At 46.7% G+C, this 20,559-nt stretch overlaps 1 protein-coding gene across 2 annotated transcripts in view; it reads left to right on the top strand.

Moving 5' to 3' along the window:
- Window positions 1-20,559, top strand: part of SPRED2 (sprouty related EVH1 domain containing 2) — a 124,772-nt gene that overhangs the window by 70,223 nt on the left and 33,990 nt on the right. For both annotated transcript variants that reach the window (XM_017340722.3, XM_017340723.3), the window contains exon 2: window positions 15,051-15,228. In XM_017340722.3, the coding sequence (XP_017196211.1) occupies window positions 15,051-15,228 (178 nt within the window). The remainder of the gene's footprint in view (window positions 1-15,050; window positions 15,229-20,559) is intronic.

A 20,559-nucleotide genomic window follows, 5' to 3' on the forward strand; every position in this document is an offset into this window, starting at 1 on the left:
GGATTGGAAGAGGAGCAACTGGGACCCAAACTGGCACCCATATGGGATGCCGGCACCGCAGGCTGGGGTTTTACCCACCACACCAGAGCACCGGCCTCTAGGTGGGCTCTTTTCAAAGCCATTCAAGATCTAGTGATGCCAAATTTCAGGGCCCCCCATAATGAACCTTAAATGAAGAGTTGAAGGATTTCTCCCCACGCCATGCTTACGTGGCCACCACCCAACAAGAGCTGAGAAGAACTGGCTGTTCCCACTGAGAGCCGGCAAAGAGACTTCTGTTAGGGAGTCTGTATATCCCTGGGCAGTGAAACCCTGGCGGATGTAACTGCACTCAGTTATGTCAGGAATTGGCCAGGCTTTCACGGGCTGCAGTGGGAGTCCCACTGCTCATCCTTTTATGTTTTTCCTGTAGAGAATATCCCAATCCCATGCAACTGATTGACAAGGAAATGTTGTGACCAGAGCTCACTTGTCACACGGGATTGGCCTGGACCTGACCTGTGCTTGAAGTGCACTGAGCTCTATCAAAGGCCTACAAAGGCGTCCCTCCCCACCTGCAAACTGAGCAGTCCGTGCCTTTTCCTAGTAGGCCCCCATTTTCCACGTGAGAGAGTGTGTCTCACGCCAGCTGACACACACAGGATGAACTGTAGGGCCTAAAGTGCTGATCTCTCTGCTCTTCCTTGCCTTGGGGTTTTTCTTCCTTGTGGCAAATGAGAATGTCACATTTGAGGACGCATAATCCCGGCTAGATAACTGGGTTGTAGCTGTTTTTCACAAACGATCTCATTAAACTTGTTCAATTTTCATCATTTTCTTGCTTTTTCAAAAATATTTTGATAAGCCAGCCAGTTTTGTTCCTGGGGACTTCATAATTGAGTAATAACACTTGCACTGAGAGAACATATCTGTCCATTTGTCATGGTTTCAGGTCTTTGTGGTTTTAGGGTTTTTTTGAGAGCTGTCTCAGTTGCATTTCACTGCTGGGAGTTTTCGGGTCTGCTTTTGTAGTGGTAGCTTCGGTTTGCTGAGCCCTCTGGCACAGCTAAAGGACTTTAAGTTCGTTTGTTTAACGTAAGAGTTTAAAAAGGGACCTCAGAAGTCACATGGCCCCTGCCGCTCGCTCTGGAGGGCATCTGCCCTGCCACTCTGCAGGCTCGCCCAGACCTGACAAGGAGAGGTGTAGAGGAGATGAGGGTAACTCGGGGACTGGTTACACTGATGGGTGCACCGAGGATTCGCCTCTGTTGGCGTGAAGCCTGGGACACGTCCCTGAGCTGAGCAGGGCTCCACTGCCCACCTTGCAGCTCTAGTGCTTACATGGAGCTGTGTAGCTGGTAAGATCGCCTCATTTCTCCTTCCAGCTCCTGTCACAACAAGAATGACATCCCCCAGGGCTGTCATATCCCTTTACAGATACGGGGACATTTTGCCACTGCACCGGGGCCCGTAAAAAGGGGGCAGGGGCAAGAGGATGGTTACCAAGTCCCTTCTGCAGTCTGGATTTTAATTTTTCCTCTGCCAGATATCTAAAGCAGATGGTTTCCATGATTATTCGTAACTTACATGTGTAACTGGAGGTGGACATGCAGCAGGGAGAGCTGCCACTGGCGATGTCCTGCCTGCTCCGTTTCTCATCCAGCTCTCTCTGCTGCTGCATCATGGGAAGCAGCGATGATGGCTCCTGCCACCCACTGTGGGAGATCCGGATGGAGTCTCCGGTTCCTGGGTTCGGCACTGATGTGTTTGTATGACTCTTCATTGGTCATAATTAAAGACCTCAGCCCTGCCTCCACTTGGGAAGAAGGCAACCCGGAGTGAAGAGCTAATGGCTTGAGCGTGCTTGCTTGCTTGCTTTGTGTGTGTGTGTGTTCAGCTTTCCACTGAATTCTAGAAGAAAGGTGCTAAATGAATCCCTACTCCCCGAAGGGTCATCCAAGTGCAGGGCTCTGTCGGGAATATAAACAGGCAGACGCCTGGAAGATCGGTGTCCAGCCTTTCTCTAGCCACCGGCTTTCACTTCCACCCCCACCATTGGATTGTTTGAGAACAGATCTTGTTAAGGACTCGCTTGGGAAGGGCTTTGTAGGTTTAGAATCTGGTATTTGCCTAGTTTGGTACTTTCCTGACCTTTGGAGCACAGTTTGCTTTCTGGGGGAAAGTGGCCACTGCAGAACGAGCTTTGTGTCCCGGCTGGCGGGAGGAAGTAGCCAGGCTTCATCCCTGCTCGCATCTTTTAGGTCTGGTGTTGATCAGAGCACCTAAGTTCTCAGGTGCTCACGTGGGATGAGGGCAGGGTCAGCATTCTCAGGCCCACACCCGGCGCATGTGATGAGTGGCTGGCTGCTGTTACGTGTCACACATCTCTACCCAGCCAGGTGTCGCTGTCTGAGACTCTGTGCTTAGTGGTGGGTATTTTTTTTTTTTTTAATGCATTTCAGAGTTGAAGATGTCTGTGTGTTTCTCTGTAAACATTTTGGCATGTGGATTAGTAAGTATTACCTTCTGAGAAAGTCGGGCGCAGAAGTTCAAGGCTGCAATTTAAAACCCCGATTTGGAGATTATTAACTTTAAATGGCTCCCTTTGCCATTTGTGTTTTGAAGTACCAATTTTTCTATTACATGTACACTTTAATGTGGTAAGAGTTAATTTTGTTTAGTAATCCTGCATTTCCATTAGCTGGCCTTTGGGGTTTCAGTGTAGATCATAAATACTGTTTTTGGAAGGGTGTGTAAAACAGAGGGAAAGTCAAAGAAAATTACTGCTTTCGGAATAAAAAGTCAAAGAAGAAAGGGCTCTTCGGGGGTGGGTTCTTTTGTTTGTTTTAAGTTGGTAATCCTTTGATCTTGATTAATTATGAACTCTACTGAACTCCAGGCTCAGCAGAGCAGACAGACCATAAAAGCCAAATCAGAAGCCTAGTTTCAAACTTTGGCCCCTCGCCTCTGAGGACTCCCTTCTGCCTGCTTTGCACCTTGTAATCACACTGCAACTCATTCTGTGTAGAAGCGCATTCATTCCTTTTTGGTTTCAGTAAAATAAATTTCATCTTTTAAGGTAATTCACTCAGGTCAAAGTTTGCGGGGTTTTTGACAAAAACTCAAAACTGTTCCCAGTGGATGTCTTGAATGTTATTAAACTGTTAACAATAAATGCTTCCCATAGTCTCCCAAATGTTTTCACTGAATTTGAAATACGCAAATTAGCATGCAGGGATGGCTGTGTGTCATGCAGTAATAGGTTTAACATTACAACAACACTAACACATGCCTGACTGTATTTATCTGGTTTCTTCCTCCGAAGCTGTAGGTACAGCAGTTGGGCTCCTCCATCACTGCAGGTAGAAGAAGGAATGGAGGCCTTGGCTGGTGTACAGGGTTTGCGTTGTAAGGAAGAGCCCAGTCTGAACCACCTTCCCTGAGCAGTCAGTGGCTGCTTTGATGCTGAGCCTGACAAAGGGATCCCTTGGCAGGCTGCCGCTGTGGCTGGCGTAGTAAACTAAGCCTCTGCTTGATGCGCCATCATCCCGTATGGGCATGGGTCTGAATCCCGGCTGTTCCACTTCCCGATCCAGCTCTCTGCTATGGCCTGGGAAAGTAGTGAAGATGGCCCAAGTGCTTAGGCCCCTGAACCCACGTGGGAGACCCGAAGAAGCGCCTGGCTCCAGGCTTCCAATTGGTCCCCAGCTCTAGCCTTTGCAGCCATTTTGGGAGTGAACCAACGGATGCAAGGTCTCTCCTCTCTCCTTTCAAATAAATAAATCTTAAAAAAAAAAAAAAAAAAAAGTGGGGGGAGGGACACTTTCCCCTGCAGCAGCTGTTTTAACTTTCTTGAATTCAGTGGAGTTGTGATTTTTTTTTTAATGTTAAGATTGTGCTATATTTACTTTTTTTTTTTTTTTTTTTTAAAGATTTATCTGTTTATTTGAAAGTCAGAGTTACAGGCTGGCACTATGGCACAGTGAGTTAACGTCCTGGCCTGAAGTGCCGGCATCCCATATGGGCGCCGATTCTAGTCCCTGCTGCTCCTCTTCTGATCCAGCTCTCTGCTGTGGCCCGGGAAGGCAGTAGAGGATGGCCCAAGTCCTTGGGCCCCTGCATCCGCATGGGAGACCCAGAAGAAGCTCCTGGCCTCTGGCTTTGGATCAGCGCAGCTCCGGCCTTTGCAGTCATCTGTGGAGTGAACCAACGGAAGGAAGACTCTCTCTCTCTCTCTCTCTCTGTGTAACTGACTTTCGAATAAATAAATAAATGTTTAAAAAGAAAAAGAAAAAAAGTTACACAGAAAAGGTGAGGCAGAGAGAGATAGAGAGGTCTTCCGTCCACTGGGTCACTCCCCAGATGGCCGCAATGGCCGGAGCTGCGCTGATCCCGAAGCCAGGAGCCAGGAGCCAGGAGCTTCTTCCAGGACTCTGGCGGAGGTTCAGGGGCTCAAGGACCTATGCCATTCTCTGTTGTTTTCTCAGGCCATAGTACAGAGCTGGATTGGAAGTGGAGCAGCCGGGATTCGAATGGGCGCCCATATGGGATGCCAGCACTACAGATGGTGGCCTTACCCGCTACACCACAGCACTGGCCCCACTATATTTACTTTGAAATCTAAGGATCTGCTGTTGTTGCTGCTGGTAGAAGGTAGTGAATTTAATTTCATGGGACCAACGTTTCAAAAATAATTTTACGTGCATTCTGTGAAGGTGATTTCTCTGCTGTGTAGATGCTTGACTGATGAGAGGTACAAACTGGAGGACCAGGAAACCTACCCAGGATTTCAGAGGCAAATGCCCAGGAGTCTCCAGTTCCCTTGGCCCTCCAGGGTAGGAAGATTCTGCTCTCAGAAGGGAGAAGGCAGAGTTTTCAGATTTCAAGAAGAAGGGATTTCTTTCCTGGTTGTGGATGAACCTTGTACCCACCCACCACCAGTCAACCAACTGCCAGGGCTTGCAGGCCTCGCCTCCCAGGCTGGGGCTCCAGCGGTCAGCCCGGCTTTCCATCGGCTGGGGTGTACTATTCCCCTCAAAGGTACCTGTACAGGAAAGCTGTATCGACACAGGGCGAGTTGCCAAAAAGCCATTTAGAAAAAAGAAGAAAAAAAATCTGCCCTGGACACGGCTTCTAAAATTTCCCCTTCAGGTGCTGAAGGTAAAATTGACCTCGGTGCGCACTTCACTGCCTGTGTTTAAAAGGGCTCCCGTGTGATGGTTTGGGGCTGTGCATTAGCAGAATAGGACTAATGCCTTTGTCCTTATTGTGCTCCAATTATAAGTGATCAGTCGTTGTGGACAGCACATTCTGCATGCTTGTGGTTGCTGAATTTAAATGCTGGTAGGAAAGGTTTTGTCGTTGCTTTAAAAAAAAAAAAAAACCTTCTAACTACATCCTTAAGACATTTTGCGTATATTAAGCAAAATCAAAAGGTGTTTATTTAGAGGGGGAATTGCAAGCAGCCACATTCCCAGGACCCTTCTGAGGCATCCAGGCGGTCCTCTGCTTCAGCGGCCAGTCTCAGGCCATCTGGGGAGGGGCATTGGTTGTCCACACAGGCATTTAATGAGGAACCTGATCCTGTACCAAGACTCTTCCTGAACAGGATTAGAGGATACAGATGGGAGCAGCAGGGCCTGGAGGACCTGTTGATCCTGGCCTAGATTTGGAAAGGGAGCCTTTTAAGCCTAAGCACACGTGTGGTGGAGCAGACATGAACATTCCCTAACTTCAAATCAGAGGAGCTCAAATATGGAGCCTTCAGAAATCCCGGTCCTGAAGAAATAATGTAAAGTCATTCAGTGATTCGTCATGGTCCAGTTGGACAGCTACCAGAAATATCACAATAGAGAGACAGTGCACAATTACCAAGTCGTCTGTTAATTCTGATTCCAAATAAGTTATTGGGTGATGTTGAGTGTAGAATACAAAGAAGTGGGAGCAGTACAGGTAGAATCTAGCTGAGTCAGACCTTACACGTGTTCATACAACAGGAGACGGTCACTTAGCGGGTAGATTAAGAATTGTGTTCTAAACACAGTACAGTGGAAGGAGGCCAATATAGCTGTGTAAGTCTTGCTGCAAAGGAAGCCAGCATTTCATGAGGAAGTGCCCAGCCTGCCCGGACATTGCCATGTGGGGGACATCACTCCCCAGTCCTTCCAGTCCGTGCAGATTGGCCTTTCGAGTTGGGGCTCCCTCTGTGGGCTGGTAGGGGCCACCAGAAACCTGGCTTGCCCTAGGCCCAGCAGGTGTATTGAGCTCCCTTGCAGTGTCCCTCAAGGCTCCCTGGCTGGAAGTTGTCAGAGGGTCCCTAGTTACTTGCTGGTATTGCCCAACTGTTTCTACCGAGGCCTCTTAAGCCTCTGCTAAGCTTATAAGTTTAGCTTCCAGCCTGATTTTTCTTCCTTTGTGTCTTTGCCTCATTTCCTTTTCTTGGCCATTATGGGTCACAGGACACCGCAGCAAAGAAAGAGGGAGAGGTCAGAGTGGTGAGTGGCCCTGGCACCCTTGACCTGGGATGGCTTAGCAGAGTGTTTGTTCTCCTCCCAAAGATGGCTACAGAGTGGGTGCCATTCTCTCTCATTCTCTTCCCCCGCCCTTGCCAGAGAATGAGCCAGAATGAGCAGTACAAATACTGCTCTGACCCTTGTGACCTGAAGGTATATGGTAGCACCTGGAGATTGGACAATATGTGTATTTACAGTGAGTTGTGATTTAAAGGAAAGTATTAAAAGTATTAAATTTAAATTAAGTTGTGATTTAAAGGAAAGTATTAAATTTAAAAGTATTACATTTAAATCAGAAATCACTAGCCTATAAACATTTTTGTAGTAAAATTTCAATAGGAAAATAAAAATACTAAAGGCTCATGTCTATTAAGTCTTGACTTCCTAGGATTGGTTCTGAAGAATGACGAGACGAGTTATTAAATTTAATGATCTTTCATATTTCAGATATGCTACCAGTATCTTCACGGTAGTAGAGAACATGGCCCTTTCTGACACGTGCTCTGGAGCATGGTGTGTGGGCGAGCGGGTTTATTTATGTGCTTCCATGTAGCTAGGTAGCATCCACAACAAAGATGGTAGGCTTATCCGAGGCATGCGGGGATGAGGATGGCTGCGCCCCCACCTCCCCCTCTCAGGGTGGAGCCTGGACTGAGGGAGGTTAATGACCCTGCTTAGCTTGTTGGCTTGTACAGGACTATGGGGCATTGCAAAACGTTTTCTAGTGGCTTCACTCAGATTCTGAGCTCAACACAGCGAAGGAGAAAAACCTGTTCACAGCCCCTCTTGGAGGTCCACAATCGGAACAGGACCCAACTGATTCATGAGTAAAGGTGCCATCCCCAGTCATTGTAAGGCAAGGACCCAGTACTACCGCCACCCTACCCCAAACACACACACCTCTCGGATATCATTGTATATGCTAGGGTTCCACTTCTGAAAACTCACTCCATACCATTCAAAATGAATGCGTGAAACACATCAAACCTGTGTTGCAGTCCTCTAGGGCGGAGGTGGGGTTGCTGTCCGTGGGCAAGAGTCACTGGGGCATCTCAGGAAATTGGGGAACACTGATGAGCCTGTTTTCTTCTTCTTTTAAGATTTTATTTATTTGAGAGGCAGAGTTACAGACAGAGAAAAAGGTCTGACATCCACGGGTTCACTCCCCAAATGGCTGCATCGGCCGGAGCTGGGCCAATCTGAAGCCAGGAGCTTTTTCCAGGTCTCCCATGCAGGTGCAGGGCCCAAGGACGTGGGTCATCTTCTACTGCTTTCCCAGGCCATAGCAGAATGGACTGGAAGAGGAGCAGCTGGGACACCAAATTGTGCCTATATTGGTTGCCGGCACTGCAGGCAGAGGCTTAGCCCATTATGCCACAGCACTGGCCCAGAGCCCATTTTCTTCTGTTGGTAAATCTGCTCCTTAGCATCATGCCCTGGCACCATGAGTTCAAGTTAAGGTATCAGCACCAGCTCAAGTTCACTGATTCTTTGACTTGTGTGTCCTGGGGCAAGGCTGATGTTAAACAACTGCAGGAAAGCCTTTTTCCAGAGGGATCTTAGCCCACCGTTCCACTTCCCCAACCAGATGTCATGCAGAGCAGCTCTGTTGGCTGGCAGATGTTTACCGCGCAGAACCTTTCTTCCCTGTCCCTCGGTATTGAGAGGAAAGCTGGTGCCTCCACCAGACTGGCCCTGCCACGTCTGGCATCCTGGTGTGTTTTTCTTAGGCTGTTTCTGCACTGGCCAGGCCAGCCACATGGGTGGTGCACATTTGGGTAGTTAGTGCAGAGGCCTTCCTTCCTGCATGCCGAGCTACTGTTCCCCTTTAGTAGTAGGCTTTGTACTGAAAATCTCGTCACCACCGTGCAGTTTTCTGCGTGGTGGGTCACTCTCCTTGCCCATAGAGTTCAAAACACATTTCTACGGGCGGCACTGTGGCATAGCGGGTAAAGACGCTGCCTGCAGCACCAGCATCCCATATGGGCACTGGTTCAAGTCCTGGCTGCTCCGCTTCCAATCCAGCTCTCTGCTGTGGCCTGGGAAAGCAGTAGAAGATAGCCCAAATCCTTGGGCCCTGCACCCACATAGGAGACTCAGAAGAAGCTCCTGACTCCTGGCTTCGGATTGGCCCAGCTCCAGCTGTTTCAGCCATTTAAGCCATTTAGGGAGTGAACCAGTGGATGGAGGACCTCTCTCTCTCTCTCTGCCTCTCCTTCTCTCTCTGTGTAACTCGGACTTTCAAATAAATAAATAAATCTTAAACACACACACACACACACACACATTTCTAAAACCTGGGCGATCAGCTTTTTAAAAAATTCTTAAGTATTTGATTCTCAAAACAGATACTCCTAAGACCACCAGCCAACCCAACAGAATGTAACCAGCGCCTTTGGCTTCTCCACACATTTGATCCTGCTGAAATATTCTGTTGATTTCATTTTTTAAAAGATCACCAGGCATATATATATTTACTTCACATCCACATATTTTTTACATACAAGATCTGAGGTAATCAAAGAGTCTTTATAAATCTGTAGGCCCAGGGAAAACCTGGCGTGGGGTTTGTGTGTGTGTGTGTGTGTGTGTGGGTGGTTAGAATGAGCTGCGTGTGCCTGGCTCCCTGGGAGAGGGTGGCATTATATTTGGCTCAGCTGGTGTCTGGGAGCTGGGCTGGAGAGGCTGGGATCCTCCCTAATCCCTCTCAAGGTCTGGGGAAGGGGACAAGAGTGGGGAAGCGGCTGGGAGGAAGTGACTCCCAGGTCTAGCATAATGGAGTGATAAAGGAGCCCTGGGATCAGATAAGGGCTGGGATGGGGGAGGGGGTGCAGTATTTATGGGGGATATAAAAGTTGCAGTCTCCATCCCTGAAGGAAACCACAGGGGAGGGGCGGGAGCCACCTCGCAGATGGCAGGCGGAACCGATTCCTCTGCAGGTGTGTGTACAGTGTGCAAGCAAACCTGCTCTTTGTAAACCCGACTTCACTGGGAGTTGCTGGAGGTCCATGTCAGCTTTCCTCCTGTCAAAGAGCCTGAGAGCTTCCCTGCCCCTCTGCTCTGTCCACAGTTGAGAAGGGCAGGCAGTCTGGAAACCTCTCCTCAGTGACCAGGAATAGTCCAGGGCAGCCCTTCACAAACAGGAATGCTGGCTACAACGGAGCAAACCTCTCTGACTCTGGCATTTGGTCTGTTTATTTTTTCATTTATTTATTGGAAAGGCAGACAGATTTTTTTTCTTTAGATTTATTTACTTATTTGAAAGGCAGAGTTAACAGAGAGCAAAGGCAGAGAGAGAGATCTTCCATCCACTGGTTCACACCCTAAATGGCTGCAATGGCCAGAGCTAGGCCAAAGCCAGGAGCTTCTTCCAGGTCTCCCATGCAGGTGCAGGGGCCCAAGGACTTGGGCCATCTTCTGCTGCTTTCCCAGGCCGTAGCAGAGAGCTGGATTGGAAGAGGAGCGGCTGGGACTTGAACCGGTGGCCATATGGGATGCCGGCACTGCAGGCGGCGACTTTACCCACTATGCCACAGCACCGACCCCAGAGACAGAGATCTTACATTCACTGGTTCACTCCCCAAATGCTTGCAACGGCTGATGATGGGCCAGGGTGAAGCCTAGAGCCCAAAACTCATTGTGAGTCTTCCACATGGGTGGCAGGGACTCAGCCACTTGAGTCATCACCTGCTGCTCCCAGGGTATACATCAGTAGGAAGCTGGAACTGAGGAGTGGAGCCAGAACCAGAACCCAGGAGTGTCTTACCTGCTGTGCCAAACACCTGCTCCATAACTGCTTTTATTTTAAACAGCAAGGTCCCATCCGCTCTTCATCCTGCAAAGGAAGAAGCTAAAGCTCAGGGAGAGGCTGCTCAGCTAAAGAGAGGTGGGACACTTGTGCTGCACCTGCCTGAGAAGCACCCGTTCCTCAGGAGATACAGTCCGCACTGTTTCGTTTTTTAAATGTATTTATCTGGGAGGCAGAGAGACAGAGCGCTCCCATCTACTGGTTCACTCCTTAGATGCCCCATAACACCAGGGGGTGGGACAAGCCAGAGTCAGAACCGGGAACTCAGCTGAGTCTCCCACACTGAGTGCCCGGACCCAGTGAAACCTAATGACTTGAGCCATCACCTGCTGCCTCCCCGGGTGCACATTTACAGAAAGCTGGACTAGGAGTAGAGCCAGGACTTGGACTCAGACTCTCCAGGAGATCAAGTGACCTCAGGATAAGACCACATATTGGGAACACAAAGCTTTTTCCTTCAAGGATCTTCATTTCAACAGCAGATCTCTGGCCAGTTTTACTCATAGTTCACCTAAAGAATAGGGTACCAGAGGCCGGCGTAGTGGGTAGAGCTGCTGCCTCCGGTGCTGGCATCTCACATGGGTGCTGGTTTGAGTCCCGGCTGCTCCATTTCCAATCCAGTTCTCTGCTATGGCCTGGGAAAGCAGTAGAAGATGGCCCAAGTCCTTGGGCCCCTTCACCTGCATGGGAGTCCTGGAAGAAGCTCCTGGCTCCTGGCTTCAGATCGGCTCAGCTCCAGCCATTGCGGCCAGTTGGGGAGTGAACCAGCAGATGGAAGACCTCTCTCTCTCTCTGCCTCTCCTCTCTGTGTAACTCTGACTCAAATAAATAAATAACTCTTTAAAAAAAGAAAAGAATATGGTCCCATTGGACGTCAGGTTGTTCAGCACCATTTATGATGACACTGATTGGAACAGCTCAGCTCAAGTCCGGATGCGGCATCTCCAACCAGTTGGTGTTTGGACCCACGGCTGGAGCGTCACCAGGTCCCCACCACTGGGGCAGCAGTTTCCAGTTTCAGAAGTCTTTCCTAAGTTGCTATTATTTTGTTATTTTTGACAATATTTAGCATGTTTTTGGAATTTTTCCTAAGACATACCTGCAGCAATTTCCCTGTACACATTTTAAAAAAACAAACTTGCCCTGTCCTTCCTGCTCCGTCCCCTCACCCCACCCCTGCATCTGTTTTAAGCAGATGTTGTTTAATTCTTTCCAGAAAGAGGGGGAGGGAAGGTGGGAAGGGAGTTTTCCTCCTTATACCTTCTGGTGGTGGAGTTTATTGTCATTTCTGTTCGGGGTGGGGCGGGGCGATGCGCCCCAGTAGGAAGCAGCTGGGTGCGGGCCCCCCGCAGCTGGGTTATTCGACAGCTCTCGGTACAGTGCTTCATCCCCCAGCCTCGTTTGAAATAGCCAGATGCTGCAGTTAAGGGTGGCTTCTGCACCCCCAGCTCCCCCACCCACGCAGCGGTCATGGGGGAGGCGCCGGAGAGGAGGAATCCGGGCTGGAAGGAGATGGCGCAGAACATAACGCCTGCAGAGGCCACAGTGAACAGAAGCAGAGGGGTGGCAGGGGGTCCCCTTTTACATCTCTAATAAATGAGTTCTTTTTTGGAAATCACGTTATGGCACTAACCTAAGTAATGCAAACTTCCCTTTTTCATGTTTACTTAATCCCCTCAAAGGAAGAGAGCAGAGCACACAGCTGCGGCCGGAGGAAAGTAAAAGCACGTTTGCCCGAGATGGGTCTAGAGTTGCAGCCCCTCACCCTGGCCGTTTCCTGTGGAGATGAGCCCAGAGTACCCCTACCGCAGAGCGGCCTTGCACACTGGGGGCCCTTCGCTTTTCTGGGATAAATGGGGTGTAGGGGGGAAAACCAGGTCATTCTCCACAATTGTTTGTGCAGTGATCCAAACAAATGTTATAAAGTATTCATGATTTTTTTTTTTTTTTTGACAGGCAGAGTGGACAGTGAGAGAGAGAGAGAGACAGAGAGAAAGGTCTTCCTTTTCCGTTGGTTCACCCCCCAATGGCCGCTGCGGCTGGCACACTGAAGCCAGGAACCAGGTACTTATCCTGGTCTCCCATGGGGTGCAGGGCCCAAGCACTGCACTCCCGGGCCACAGCAGAGAGCTGGCCTGGAAGAGGGGCAACCAGGACAGAATCTGGCACCCCGACCAGGACTAGAACCCGGTGTGCCGGCGCCGCAGGCAGAGGATTAGCCTATTGAGACGCAGCGCCGGCCAAGTATTCATGATTAACCCCTAGGAGCTCACATGCATGGCCATGGCGGTGATTGGATTCTGGATGGTGTGCTTGTGCGGCCTGTGGTTTTTATTCAGTTTTCCTGTTAATGAAAAGAGAACCTTCACAGCTATCCCAATTAAGCTGTGCAGTTCATAAGCAAATGACTACTGAGCACTTAAAAAACAACAGCAACAGCAGGGGTTCTGTTAGCTACAGATAATTTTTAAACCTGTTTATATTGTGTATTTAACCCTTTCACTCCACAACCTTTTATGTGTCAGGCACTTTTCTAGGCACTAGGAATATGTATTAAATGAACCTAAAGCACCAAGCCTGCTCCTGGGAGTTTATGTCCGGAGGGCAAATATCCATGTTTCAGAGCAAGCCAGGTGAGAGTTACAAGAGGTCCAGGGCGCTGTTGTAAAGAGAATGGGGACAGATGCCAGTGTTCATTCATGTGTCTCTCATTATAAGAGCAGTCTTCTTGGGGATGGATTGGGAAAATGGTAGCAGGATGCCATGTAGCACCTAAGGACCCACTTGAGGTTAGTGGTTATGAATTTTAAGACAGGGCTTAGGAGCATGGTGGAGATGGACTTTGTCTGATCATGTTCAGCAGCCTAAGTGGAGAAGGCAGAGGGTAGGATTTAGTAGGTTGAGTTGTGCCAGGCAATTAGAGTGAGGAGAGAGAGGGCAAAGGAGTTCATGATAGACCATGGAACTTGAGTTGGGTAGAGTATCAGGTAAGGACACGGCGGGGAGCAGGATAAAAGTGCTTGAAGAATATTGAGGGTAGTGGAGAGCCTGGTCACGTGTGTGAACTTGAACTGGAGGGACAGCCACAGTAAGTGTCCCACCCCACATCTCAGCTGGCGAGTACCAAACAGGAGGGAGAGCAGCCTGTGAGAATGGGCCACAGAGGCTCAGCCAAGAGCACCTTTTATTTAGGCTAAGGAAACAGAAGGGCATTCTGTGAGGGGCTTAGAGGAGTCAGATTCCTGAAAGCAGAATGGTGGTTGCTGGGGGCTGAGCTGGAGGAGGGGGAGAGAACAGTGTTGAATGTGTGCATTGTGCATCAGTCTGGGATGAGTGATGAAGTTCTGGGGCTGGATATGGGTGATTGCACAATAGTGTGAATATACTTCTTGTCACTGACGAGGAATTGTTAAAATAATAAATTTTATGTTATGTATGTGTTACCACAGTCTTCCAAAATAAAAAGGATTTGGGGTGATTGTTTGACCCAACAGTATCTGGGTTCAGGTCCCCACTCTGCTTCCCATCCAGCTTCCTGCTAATGCACACCGTGGGAGGCAGCAGATCATGGTTCAAGTACTTGGGTTAGCCACATGGGAGACCCAGGAGTTCTAGTCTTCTTGCCTTGGCCTGGTCCAGCCCCTGCTGTTGAGGGCATTTGGGGAATAAACTGACAAATGGACAAATTCTCCCCCCCCCCTCAAATAAATAAATAAATAATTCATTAAATTACTAGCCTTATTTGAAATAAATAAATAAAAGGAGTAGGGGAGAGAATGGGGAAGTAATGGGGGACGTAAGAGACCTTGAGTCCTGGATTCACAGTACAGGGGGAGTTGGGCCACAGTGGGGAGTGACTGGGGTGAGCAGGGCTGTGGGGCAGAGGGACTGTCTCCGTGGTCTCGGGCAGATTGCACCGGGCTGAAGAACAGGAATCTGGGTTCTTCTGTGTCTTTGTTACCCTGGAATCTGGCACAGTGCCTGGCACTTACAAGATGTGAATATATGTTTAAGTAAAAAAATTTCTATCCCAAGGAAGAAAACAGCAAGTGAGAATTTAATGGCCTTGCTGGAAATCCAAATAAATTTCCCAAAAAAAGTGATGAAGAATGAAAAGAAGCTCGAGTTGGTCTCTGGAGGAGAAAAGAGTTTTGGCAAATATGCCAAAGAACTGATTGCAAAATTGAAATTTTAGACTGGAAAAAATAAAATCATAAACAGAAGGCTACAGTTGTCTAAAAACTTGTTTGAATTGAAATATTTTCCCACCTACATAAATGAGTACGTGATGAATTTGTGACTCGGAAGTAGATGATTGTATCCTGTGTTAAATAAGATGAAAAACTTTAAAAATATATTAAGATTATTAACTTTACATAATGTTACAAGCTGAGTTTAAAGGCTTGAAACCATACTACTCTGTTAACAGATTTGTCTTCCAGCTTACAGATACCAAATTATAAAGATCAGCTCATTTCATTAACACACCCAGTATAGAGATTGTATTACCTGCAGACATCTTCAGGAACTTTAATTACTAGTTTTCTTTTTGTAAATGTACTTTTATATTGAATTTAAATGTTTTTGTTGTAGCCCTAAACATTGAGGTGGGCCCCTGTGGTTGCTGCCCGGCACAGATTTTTTTTGGACAAGTCCAGAACGGTGCTAGCTGGTGGTCTTCTTGCATTGTGAAACATGTTCCGCGGCTGCCAGACCATTGTCATGCCCCATTCTTCTTGTTGTCGTTTTAGTGACAGCTATATTGTGCGTGTCAAGGCTGTGGTTATGACCAGAGATGACTCCAGCGGGGGATGGTTCCCACAGGAAGGAGGCGGGATCAGTCGCGTCGGGGTGTGTAAGGTCATGCACCCCGAAGGCAGTGGACGAAGCGGCTTTCTCATCCATGGTGAACGACAGAAAGACAAACTGGTAATGGCAGACACACGCGCGTGGGTTACATTACCTGTGGCTGACTTGCCTACCTTCAACTGTAGCCCTATCCCATTAGGCGTTGTTTCATTTTTCCCTCTCCTTCTTTCCCTGACTTCAAACTCTTGCTAAAACTTCAAAAGTTAGAACCCAGGAGCTGGTGCCAAATTGCAAAACATAGCCCTCCTTTTCCATCCAGCAAAGTATCTTTTGCCTGCACACCACATATCCCAGACACTTAAAAGTGTTATGTGGCTGTGTCGCTTACATCTCTGATTAATCAAGAAGTCTGTCATGGAAGAAATTCGCAACAAAACTGTAAGCTTTATTATGAATCAGATTTTCTGAGCTGTGCATTCGATTTTTAAAACTGTAGGGCTTATTCATAGAGCACGCCATTAAGGCTTGGATGGTGAATGGTAAAATGGAAGGGCAGGAGGTCACCTGACATTGACTGCTAGTAAATGAGTGTTTATCTGAAAGACACTGTAGCGTTAATCTCATAAGCTAATGAGTAACCCATGCTTGGAAAAAGACAGTAACAAAAGGTAGCGCTTTCATACTTCTATAAATAATTATACATGCTTATGAGTAAATTGGAGTGTAATCATGATCTCCCAAGAGTAGAAGGACATTCGCATAAAGGACTTGGGCTGTCCGGTTCTTTGTCATGAAGGAATCCATGAAGGGAAAAAAAAAAAAAACCTCACATGCCCAAAGCTATTTTAAATTAATGGCTGTAAACGTGGAAGGACACTGTCCTATCTTTATTAAATCATTAGTATGTATTCAGAAGCCATTAATGAATCGGAATGCACAAGATTGTACAGGATCTCACAGACACCACAGGGGATGTTGCTGTTCCATCTGAGACTCACAGTGGCACCGGTTGAGTTTAAGTGTCAAGTGTATGCTTGTAATCCTCTGCAGCCATTTATTATAGCTTGAGAAAGTTACAATAGGGAAGCGCAGTTTGTGAGTGTTACATATGAATAGACAGAAACGCTGACTCATACTTGATTCATTTCTGGAAATTCAGAGGGAGAAAAAAGCTAATTTTATAAGTTTCTATTCATGACATTCCTTTTCATAGTCCAGTAGTGAAAACGTTCTTGTTTATAACATTTTTGCAAGAAGGGCAATATAACTACACTACCAAAAAGTAAAATAACTACCTGTTTATCTAGCATTTACCACGTGCTAAGTGCGTATGGTTAATTTGTGTCATTGTATCCTTACAGTAACCTTCAGAGATTCAGAAAGATGCTTTGTTGGCTGTGACTCATTTTGGGGCCCCGGAACCAATATTTGACACTCTGAATCCAAAAACAAGGCAGAGTCACATGTGCACAACCACCTTAGCCCTTGGATGTAGTTTTTCCTTGTACCTATTCTTATTTTTATATAGCTATCATCATGAACAGTTTCGTATCCCATTGGTTCTGCCCTAGCATTCTCAGAAGACATTTCCATTTCCTTTCTCCCCTTATCCCTGCCCTCAGTATTATGAATAGACATTTACCTGCATTTTCCCCATTTACTGTTTTTTGGAAAAATTTGGGGGGCCAGATTTTCTTTCCTTTATTTATTTATTTGAGAGGCAGAGTTACAGAGAGAGAGAGAAAGAGAGACATGGAAAGAGGTCTTCCACCCGCTGGTTCACTCCCCCAAATGGCTGGAGCTGGGCCAGTCTGAAGCTAGGAATTTCTTCCATGTCTCCCACGCAGATTCAAGGGCCCAAACATGGCTTTCCCAGGCCATTAGCAGAGAACTGGATTGGAAGAGGAGCAGCTGGGATATGAACCGGTGTCCATATGGGATGCTGGCACTGCAAGCAGAGGCTTAACCTACTGCACCGCAGCACTGGCCCCATGGGCTGGGTGGGGGTCAGATTTTCATGACTTTTGTTGCATGTACAAAGGGCTGCTGCCAGCGCGTGTGAGAATTGCCTTTCACACATTGAAGGTCATATATTTTAAATCTACCGATTTGTTAGGGTAGCATCTCATTTTTGCTTACTAATGAGATCAGATGTTTTTGTTTATAAAACAGTTGTCAGTGAATTTTCTATTAGTGTCCTTTACATATTTACCTACTGGGGCCTTATTTTTCTCCTTGGTATGTGTGCCTCCTTAAACAGTAAATATATTGATCTGCATCTGCCATGTTTTATCGTAACATTTTCACAATCTACCCCTTTTGATTTCAGTTAAAGCTCTTACTCTACAAAATTTTGATAGAATTTTTTTCACTTTACTCCCTTTTCGTTTTTATAGATATTCTGCGTTAGCAAATTATTTGCTCTGGAAGTGTATTAGCTATAGGTTCTATATTTTTGGAGGTATTTGTCCTGGCATTTTGTGGTTTATCAGAATATTTCAGCCTAACGTGGACCTTTAGATCGTCTGATCTAGTCCTTTAATTTTGCAAACTGTGTCTCACCAGTGACTTGCACATAATTATGAACTTGACTGCCTTGTTTGATGCCCTTTACATAAGTGTCCTCAGTTAAACCCTGCAGCATTCTGAAGGAGAAGACACTGTCATCTCCACACTGGAGTGGGGAAACTCAGTGCTCCGAGAAGGCGTCCACTTACTTGGTGTGGCCGAGCCGGCACTCACGTATTTCTTTGTGATGCCAAAGCCCAGTCAGCCCCTTCATTCTAACTCTACATACTGATAGGGCAGTCCCAGCCCTCAGGCCACCTCATGGGGTTGGGGCCCAGCTCCTGCTATCTGTTGCTGCTGTCCAAGGATCCCACTTACCCCGGCATGTCTCTCCATCTCTCCGTCCCTCCTCGTGTCCCCTTCCGGACTTTCATATCCACCAGTCCTTCAGCCACACACCGTCCACCCAGCGGTCCTTCATCTGTGCATCCCTGCATTGGCTGTTCCACACTCTGGAGCATCCTGGGCTCACCCACACATACACACACACCACCACACCTTTGGAGGAAACAGTCACTCCTTCCTTTGGCCTCTAAAGCCTCTGAAATGTAGTACTTCTGCCCACTGGAGGGCGTGAGCCCACAGGGAGCTTGTACAGGGGGTGGGTGTTGAGGCAGCCCCTCTCTCAGAAGTGGAATGGCCCACACAGGGTGGAGACCAGTTTTAGGATACACAGGGCGCCTGCTGTCACAGTTGTCAGTATCCCAGTGCGGGCATGCGGTGCCTTTCTGATAGAAATGGTGATGTTACCAGATTTCCCAGCATAGTCCAGACCTGGGATTCAGTGCCTGATTTTGCTTTGTTTTGAATGCATGCCGAGGCCTGTGAACTCCACCAGCGTGGTTGCTGTGGGGAAGGCCTAGGCTGCATTCACAAGGTACTCAGGTGATTTTTGGAAAGTTGGACCATAAAGCTTTCCTGAGAAAGTACATGTAAATGCTCTGAGTTGAGTGTGGCGTTTGGTGGGTAGGAAGAGCTTATGTCTTAAATCCTGTGAGAAACCACCTTAGGAAGATTAATCACAGCATCTAACAGGTGGGTCCTTCCTGTCACTGCTCACTGTAGTGAGGATTCTCACATAACATTGGTAGGACTTGAGCTGGGGAAGCTCTTTGAAGGGCAAGTTGGCAGGATTTTCAGTTTGAATGTCTATACCTTTAACAGTTATATGAGGGGGTCTTCAAAAAGTTCATGAAAATATATATATTATGAAAATTTTAACGTACACTGAAGTTTTTAAAGATTTGCTTATTTGAAAGGTAGAGTGATAGGGGGAGGGACAGGGGGGAGCCAGGACAGAAAGAGATCGTGTATCTACTGGTTTACTCCCCAAATGCCTGCAGCAGCTGGGGCTGGGCCAAGCCGAAGTCGGGAACCTGGAACTCCATCTGGGTCTCTCTCATGGGTGGCAGGGACCCAAGCACTTGAGCCAACATCTGTTGCCTCCCGGGTTGCGTTGGCAGGAAGCTGGGTCAGAAGCTGTGGAGACCTGATACAGAATGCAAAGCTCAACCTGCGCCACAATGCCTGCCCCACACATTTTTTTTTTGCATCAAAATAAACTTACCTTCTAATTCCATTTTCTATGAGCTTTTAGAAGCACCCCTGTTCATAAGATTTATGGACAGCAACAGCTCATCAACATATTTTCTGTCTTGGGATCCCTTTATACTCTTAAAAATGCATTAAAGACCTTAAGAGCTTTTGTATTGGTGAGTTACAGCTATTAATATTTACAGCATTAGAAATTAAAGCTGAATTAAAAAAAACTCTTAAACAATACTGTTAATATAAATGACATTTTAATGTAAATAACTATATAATTTTCTAGAACAAAAGTAGTTCATGAGAAGAATTGTGTTGCTTTTACACTTTTGGAGAGCTCTAATATCTCATAGATAATAGCTGATTCTAATACTTACTCCAGCTGTTAATCTGTTGTAATGTTAATTTTTGTTGAAATTATGGAGAAAAAAAATCCAGCCTCATATAGATAAGTAATTTGGAAGAGAGAAAAGTATTTTCATAGCTTTTCAGATGATTATTATTCTTTGATACTACACCAAAACTCAACCTATAGTACTTTCTTAAATGAGGAATCTGAAACCATAGCCATGAACTTTTCATACTCTGTTACATTAAAATCCCCTGGTTTATCTTTCACTTTGAGTAGATCTTTGACTCATGGCTGATTTTGTAACATCATGCATTAGTCATCTGGAAAATAATGGTTTACTGAGTTAAGCAGATCTTCCAAATGTTGACACATTTTATTCTACAATATCAAAAATTCACATTTCTTAATGATCACCACTGATCTCATTAGAAAAGTTTTAAGTACGGGGAAGCTGTCCAAAATCCTCATTTTCACTTGAAAGTTCAAATTTTATTATTGGCAACAAATGCTTCCACTTGTTTTCCTTGAATTGAAAGCTTACTTTCTTCATTTTTAAGAAATGTCTGCCAGTTACCCAAGTCTGAATATCCATAGCTGGTCAGTCATTCTTTCAAGTAAAAATGTTGATCCACGTAGTTCAGCTGACACCCGAGTCTTTTTTCTTGAGAGAGTTGTCTGTCTGCCACCTGCAGCAGCAGTGGAAAGGCTGTTAGAATACCCTCCTCCTCTCCAGCTGTGCATTTGTGCAGAAGCAGATATGAGAATCAGTTGTGTGTACTTCCCATTTTGTCACACCAAATAAAAGATGTGTACTCAAAGGTCAAGATATAATAAATTTTTTTGCTTCCTCAAAGACATTCTTAAATGAAGCTGGCATTTTTTATTAAACCATGTGATGGTCAAAAATCTGAAGACTGTGCTGTGGCATAGTGGGCTAAGCCTCCACTTGCAGTGCCAGCATTCCATATGGGCACTGGTTCTAGTCC

This window comes from Oryctolagus cuniculus, chromosome 2 (assembly GCF_964237555.1).
Source record: "Oryctolagus cuniculus chromosome 2, mOryCun1.1, whole genome shotgun sequence".
Taxonomy (NCBI): domain Eukaryota; kingdom Metazoa; phylum Chordata; class Mammalia; order Lagomorpha; family Leporidae; genus Oryctolagus; species Oryctolagus cuniculus.